General features: G+C 40.9%; 1 protein-coding gene across 3 annotated transcripts in view; it reads left to right on the plus strand.

The window, feature by feature from the left end:
* grm2a (glutamate receptor, metabotropic 2a) overlaps positions 1-7,126 on the plus strand; it is a 156,039-nt gene extending 148,913 nt beyond the window's left edge. For all 3 annotated transcript variants that reach the window (XM_061932582.2, XM_061932583.2, XM_072912646.1), the window contains 2 exons: positions 4,791-4,968; positions 6,744-7,126. In XM_061932582.2, the coding sequence (XP_061788566.2) occupies positions 4,791-4,968; positions 6,744-6,817 (252 nt within the window). In that variant the 3' untranslated portion in view covers positions 6,818-7,126. The remainder of the gene's footprint in view (positions 1-4,790; positions 4,969-6,743) is intronic.
* Positions 7,127-7,770: the final 644 nt, after the last annotated feature.

Here is a 7,770-nt window from a genome sequence, read left to right on the forward strand (position 1 = left end):
CTCTTTCCAACAGGGGTGTGTCCCCGATGTATGGAAAGAGTCATATGTTTGTCACATACCCAAAGGCCAAGACCCTGGCTCAATCTCAAACTGCCGTCCTATCTCACTAACTTCTTGTGTGGGGAAAACAATAGAACGTGTTGTGTTGAAAAAGCTTATGCCAACCGTGCTTGACGTGTGTAAAAATCAATATGCATATCTGCCTAAGCACAGTACTACAACGGCTCTAGTCAGGGCAATGCACACCTGGTTTACCGAAACCGACTCCAAACCAACGATGGTGAGAGTACTGTTGGCAGATATGTCGAGAGCTTTTGATGTAATTGACCATGGGATCCTGATGCAAAACATACTGGACCTAGGACTGTGCCCATATCTGACAGCCTGGCTACATAGTTACATCTCAGGAAGGAGACAGAGAGTGGTGGCAAATGGAGCTCACAAATCTGGGGTGCCACAAGGGGGTGTTGTCTCCCCATATGTCTTCCTCCTTTATATGGCCACTCGGGATGCTGTGTTTGAGGACACCCTTGATGTCGGATATGCAGACGACATCGGGCTATCGAGAGTGATCCCCATATCCAGCATCATGTCAGACACAACGATGTGCCAGGAGGCACAAAGGCTGGACGAATGGGCAGCAAATAATAAAGTGATACTCAACGGGAAAAATTCTGTAGAACTCCGGATATGTTTTGCCCGAAATCCATCACAACCTCCTGCACTGATGTTGGGGGGACAGGAGGTCCCTGTCGTGGAAACAACAAAGTACCTGGGTTACCACCTCGATCAAAACCTGACTGGAGATGTGCACATCGAGAAGGCAATAAAAAACGCCTCCAAGCGGCTGCACTACCTCACAGTCATGGCGAGACATGGACTACCTGCAGACGACCTTGTTACCATCTACACCACTCTCATCAGGCCGTGTCTGGAATATAGCTCAGTGCTCTTAGTGGGCTGCTCCAAAAAACAACAGGCAGAGCTAGAGCGAGTCCAGAAATGTGCCTGTAAAATCATTATGAGTAGAGCTGGAAACATCTCACAACCCCTACCATCACTCCAGACCAGGAGAGAGGAGGCTGCAGTGAAGCTGGTCAGGGATATGCATGATGACCAACACCCTCTGCATGACCTGCTACCTCCAACACGAGGCAGCCGCACTGCCAGGACATTGAGGAACCAACATAAGCTGGCTGAACCCGAGCCCAAAGCCAAGACAAAGAGACTTAAAAACTCTACTCTGCATACTGCAATTAAACTGTATAATGAACCATCTATTAAACAAGTAATACAGTCATATACCAGAATGCTAATAGTTTCCATGCTGCTGTTGCCCTGAAAATATTTTTTTTATATCAAATACTGTCTATTCTTTTCATTGTTTTATTTTTGTTTGTTTGATATTCATTGTAAAGTTCAGCTGTTTTTTCAGTGGGGCCCTGGCTCCACTGCAAGCATGAATTAATAAAGTCAAGTCAAGTCAAGTCAATGTGACACACTACTTTTGATGTGGTTTTATGTTGACAACAAGACAGCATCATAAGTGTAGCAAGTTCAATGCAGGAAATATATTCTTACTAGTGAAAGCAACAAGCAGCATTGCACTAAAATTAACTTGATATAGGAAGAGGCAACATCACACTGTGACACTGCAGATGGGAATAATGAACAACAAATCAATGATTGAAGTGAACTTGCCATCCAAAATATACCCCGTTTGTTGACAAGAAGCTATGACAGCCATCGAAGTACAATACATTTTTTTATTAAGCAGAGGTAACACAATCCGGTGAAAAGATTCAAAAGAGCTGGCGTGAAAGCCGACAAAGTACGCTGCTAACTGCTAAAGCTAAAAAACACAGCTCTGTTGAAAACCTCGATGATATCACACATCCCTCAAATGCATATGTCAGATATTTAAAGGTTGTTTTTAATGGTAAATGGGTTATACCTGTATAGCGCTTTTCTACCTTCAAGGAACTCAAAGCGCTTTGACACTATTTCCACATTCGCCCATTCACACACATAGTCACACAATGATGGCGGGAGCTGCCATCCAAGGCCCTAACCACGACCCATCAGGATCAAAGGTGAAGTGTCTTGCTCAAAGACACAACGGCCATGACTAGGATACGGAAAACAGGGATCGAACCAAGAACCCTCAAGTTGCTGGCACGGCCAAGCCACCCCGTCCCCACGTTTAAGTAACATATAAATAAATTACTTTCCCTAGTAATTAATTACATTTATTAGAGTAATTATGTTTGTAATTCAATTACTTTTTTGGTAAAGTAGCGAGTAACTATTATCAATTACTTTTTTAAAGTAATTTTCAGAACACTGTTTGGCACACAGATTCCCCACAAAAGTTCCTGCAACTCAAAAAGTTCCTATCGGTTTTCTTTTGCTCAATACGTCAAGTAGTTTGTAATTGAAATACACAGCAAATAAAAAACAAACATGTTGTCCCCCCATACTTTATTGGCGGCCATCATGTGTTAATAGATCTTTTTAGAGACTCACCAACTGTGTTCAACCAATAAGCGTTCGACAGCACAGCCCACCACTTCAGGTGGCGACTAGGAACCAAATTAGTTCCTGGTGAAGTTCTATTTTTGGTGAAAACAGATGGGCGTATTTCATTGACCACGGTAAACTGGAAAGTTTCTGTAAAAGTTCCTGCAGTGGAAAAGGACTTATATTAATATGTTAAGATGGCCCAGTCAAACTCCAGACACAACTCCAAATAAGAATTTGTGTTAATATCTGAAAACTGCTGTTCACAAACACTCTCCATCTAATCTGTCTGAGCTTCAGCTGTTTTTGCAAATAAGAATAGGCAAAACTGTCAGTCTGTAGAAACTGGTAGGGACATACCCCAAAAGACATTTCTGGGAAAGTTTTGACCCGGGGGGCAGTGCAGCTGGATACCTTTGCGCACTACACATTTTTCGTTTGTATAATCATGTGTACATTTCCTTGTACTCCACAGTTGTGTGCATTTTTGAAAAAAAAAACATAATGGAATTTTACAGTTTTTTACTGAATGGGACATCCACAATGTACATGAAAATAAAGAAAGTGTGATTTACAATATTAACTATGAACAATAAAACACTGAATATTAACAACATATAAACATCGCTCCTCTTTTACTTCTCAGACCAGCTCCTCGATAGTTGTGTATCTTTTACAATCAAGCAAAACACAACAACAACAAAAAAAAACCATCAAAATATGAATGCAAAGTGTAATAAACACCTACAATATGATGTCACGTAAAAATGTGCTTCCGCATCTGTTTCTGACACAAGTGTTTCGGGTTGGCTGCTCTGAAAACAAACCCCGCCCACTCTGCTTTGTTCCTAGTTTGAGCTGCTGTGACGTAGATTACTGTAAGAACTCGTATAACTCTCAAAAGCGCAGATTTCAACCATTTACTTACTTTCTATAGTTAAAGACGTATGATAATTTAAAAACAGCACTACACATCATAATGGCAGCTACAATTTTGATGTTAAAAGTAAAAAAAAAAAGATGAACGTCCGGCGAGATTGAAAATGTTAACGGGCCCGCAGGCCGTATTTTGCCTAGGTCTGCTCTACCTCATCTGCCTACTCTGACCACACATTTCTGGTCCATTGTATCACATCCCTAAAAAACATTTGTTTTGTGGTCGCAACATGACAACATGTGGTCAAGTTCAAGTGGTATTGTATATGCATTACTTTTTGATGCATGTAGCACACATCAGTCAATAAAACTCAAGGTCCTACCTTGCTGAATCATGTGAATAAGCTTCACAATAACCACACACCCTGACGCCTACTGAAGAAACAAATAGCTACCTGACACAGTAGTGCTGTCATTGTGAAGTCAAATTGTTCACTTTCAAAGGCCAAACGACGTGAAAAGTGCGATAGACCTGCTTTACATGCTGCTCTTTATCCCCGAGCAGAACACATTTGTTAAAGAATATTGCTGCAAAAGCAGAGCACTTGTCCTCTCCTCTTCCTATGAAACACTTGTGAATTATTAAATCCGCCTAAAAGTCATTCCAATCCAGTTCTGTCTACGGTAAAATGGCTTTCGAATCAAGCTGAGAACATTAAGCCTTTGCACACCCTATTGCAAAATACCTTTATGTTGATCTTATGCATAATGTTATATTCATGTGAGAGTCATAGTGGCTTAATGAAAAAATTCTCCACTTGGAACACATTTTTTTAAATGTGGGCAACACGGTGGTTGGTGCATGTGCCTCACAATACGAAGGTCCTGGGTTGAATCCTGGGCTCGGGATCTTTCTGTGTGGAGTTTGCATGTTTTCCCCGTGACTGCGTGGGTTCCCTCCGGGTACTCCGGCTTCCTCCCACCTCCAAAGACATGCACCCGGGGATAGGTTGATTGGCAACACTAAAATTGGCTCTACTGTGTGAATGTGAGTGTGAATGTTGTCTATTTATCTGTGTTGGCCCTGTGATGAGGTGGCGACTTGTCCAGGGTGTACCCTGCCTTCCGCCCGAATGCACCTGAGATAGGCTCCAGCACCCTCCGCGACCCTGAACGGGACAAGCGCTAGAAAATGGATGGATTAATGTTTCATTTGTCCATTGTTTTGTCCTTCATACACTTTTGTCAGTCTCAAGTCTCCATCAAGAGTTTGTTTCCAAATACCATTGCTTACAATGCTGTACACACACTAACAACAGTTATATGCAAACATTGTGTTTAGTCACACATGGTGTTGGTTTTGCTAATAAGTGTATTTGTACCTCTGTTTGCAGGTGCAGACCACCACCATGTGTATCTCAGTCAGTCTGAGCGGGTCAGTCGTCCTGGGCTGTCTGTTTGCTCCTAAGGTCCACATCATCCTGTTCCAGCCACAGAAGAACGTCAGCACTCTAAGGGTGGCCACCACCCGCTTCAGCGTCACCACCGGCCCGGGCTCCAGTTTCTCTCAAGGTACAAGTGGCACATTTGTTAGAGGTCAGCCCCATTGTGTGTCTACATACTGTACTTCAGGGCTATTCTACTAAACTGTTCAAAGGGCCACATTTGCAGAAAGCTACAGATCAGGGTGCCGGACTTCTCCCTTCACTGTTGTTGTAATTCTGTATACTCCTGGGAACCGGCATCCTTTGCAGTGGACATTTGATTTTTTGTCTCTTTATTTTACTTTTTTTAATAGCCCTGTTTATACAACATAAGCGCTCTGCAGTTTTTAAGGACCTGCTACCAAAAAGTTATTTTAGGAATCTGCTGCAACGATATTAGTCTCTTTAGTCTTGTCCAGCTGTTTTTGTGTCATTCCCAGGCCGGATTTGGCTGCCCGGCTGCCACATGAATAGCCCTGCTGTACTTCTACACAGTGATAAGAGTTTAATTTGTTCTTTGACGCAGTTTGTACCTAGAACATTTCATATTGGGTAACAGTGTTTCCCATTAAAATGAATTGAAGTCAATTTAATATGTGCTTAGCCCCGCGAAACGGCACAATTTTAATATGTGACATGCTTTTTGAAAATAAAAATAAATACTTTTAGATACAAACTATTGTTTAAAACAATACAGTAGAATGTACTACAAACAACTACCGTAGTTTTATGAAGTAATGTAGTAACAATGTACAACATTTACCTTGAAGAGTGGACTTCTCCGAAAGCGCTTCTCCGTCAAACAAACCATCAGCAGCTTTTCCACATTTTCATGGATAAATGTTCGCCGTTAAGCTATATATCTAACATCCTTGGCTGGCATTATCGTCGCATTCTGTTTCCGTATGGTGCAGACTAGCAGTGCTACGCTCCAACTGCTTCACCAAGTCGACTACACACTCTGTCATGTTTTTGACAATTTATTTCCTTAATTCAATGAAGATCATCCACTTCTTCTTCTCAGCAGTGTCCTTCACGCTCACTTTCTTTCTTCCCATGGTTGGAAAAAACTTAAGTTATGTCGACCTTTAGCTATAAGCTATTGCTAGTGAAGTGAATTAATTAACTCATATTATGTTTTACGTATGGTAAATGTGTATATTCACCTTGGAGTAAATAATGGTTGAGCCCATAATAAATTAAGGAGCCTTAGTTGGACATTCGCATATGGACTGGAATTAGCTCTATCACGAGAAGAAGTAATAAAACCAGGCTTCGGAATGCAAAAGTTATAGCTATAACCGAGAGGAGAGATTCCATGCTTATCTTAGCGTCAACCTACAAGTTAAGGTATACATCTGTTGTCTTCCCAGTCACTTACACACAAACATCTCCTCACATGGTCAGGTGGTACTCTCCTGAATTAGCACACACCCACACAGAGAAAGAAGGAATATAAAACTGATGGTTTGGCTTCTCCAAGTTAGGAGTGCCTAATTTGCTTGACCTGGCCTCCTCCAGGAACTGCAGTCCTGTATAATGACGCTTGCTTGTAATAAAGCAACTTTTGGTTCAGTAAAGCATCTCCGACGTATCTTTTGATCCAGCCGCACTGCCGTGTCAACCCTTCTGTCCGGACGAGGATGACAAGACCAGAAATACACATCACTAGCGAGTAAGACCAGATGTTTTGGTTGGATCTTCGGGGTTCACTGTAGCATTCGCTCGCAACCTGAACGTTTGCTCCCAATCCTAATGCATAACAATTAGCCGAGAGACAGCTCGTATCCTGAAAAACTCTTAAGCTGGTGCTTGTATCTCAAGGCATCACTGTATTTATGATTTTGTGTCTTTGTTTTGCAGCATCAGCCTCCAATATTGTTCCAACAGTGTGTAACGGGCGAGAGGTGGTCGACTCCACGACGTCTTCCTTGTGAAGATCAGCCAAGCATTGTCAACACAATTAAAATATATAACCACTATAGTCCTCAATCAGGTTTCTCAAATATTACAGAGGATGGTTGTCCTGACTTTGTTGTCCTCAGAGTGCTGTGAGTACAATGTCCAACGTATTTTATTCTGTTTAATTCAAAGAGATTTTCAAAGCTAGACACCAATAAAAGTATTGCCCTCGTTTCTACAAATGGAGTAAATTATAGTGAATCTGTTAAATGTAATATATACAGGATGTTTTTAATGTAGATTTTGGTGAAAAGTTTGTGCTTTTTTGTAATTTATGTAAATAAAATGTGTTTTTTATCAATATCAAATTGGCTTGTTGTGTCTTTTTGTTTTGAGTCAAGTGCATTCGCAATCTTTAACCACACTAACGTCATGGACTAGACTTTTTTTTTTAATGTTAAAATGTACTTCCCTCCCTTAAAAAGGACATTTGCAACATCACACTTTGAAAAACACAACTTTTATAGAGGCATTTAAGATACATATTTTATGTCAGACTCATCATGTGGTGCAAATTGCAACACAGGTGGATACACAGGTTATTGATGCAGGAAGAGTATTTCATGTTCATTGCAGGACAAAGATATGTTTTTCATAAATTCATTTTGGACCAATTAAGTGAATTCAAATGACGTCTCTCTGAATGTGTTTACTGCACACTAATTTGCTGCGGCACAGTGGTTGGAAATCACTGACCCAATGAGCACTTATAATTTGTTTTACCTTTCTGGCGTATCTAAAGATTAATAATACGAGTGTAACATCCCTGAAATGAGTCCTCCTGCATGGTTGATGCATGCAGAGCAGAATTGGTGTAATTATCCATCAGTCAATTTACATATGCTGATTTGGATGAAAAATATCAATAGATAGACTTACACTTAGACTTAGACTTCCTTTTTATTGTCATTCAAATTTGAACTTTACA

This window comes from Nerophis lumbriciformis, linkage group LG38 (assembly GCF_033978685.3).
Source record: "Nerophis lumbriciformis linkage group LG38, RoL_Nlum_v2.1, whole genome shotgun sequence".
Lineage (NCBI taxonomy): Eukaryota > Metazoa > Chordata > Actinopteri > Syngnathiformes > Syngnathidae > Nerophis > Nerophis lumbriciformis.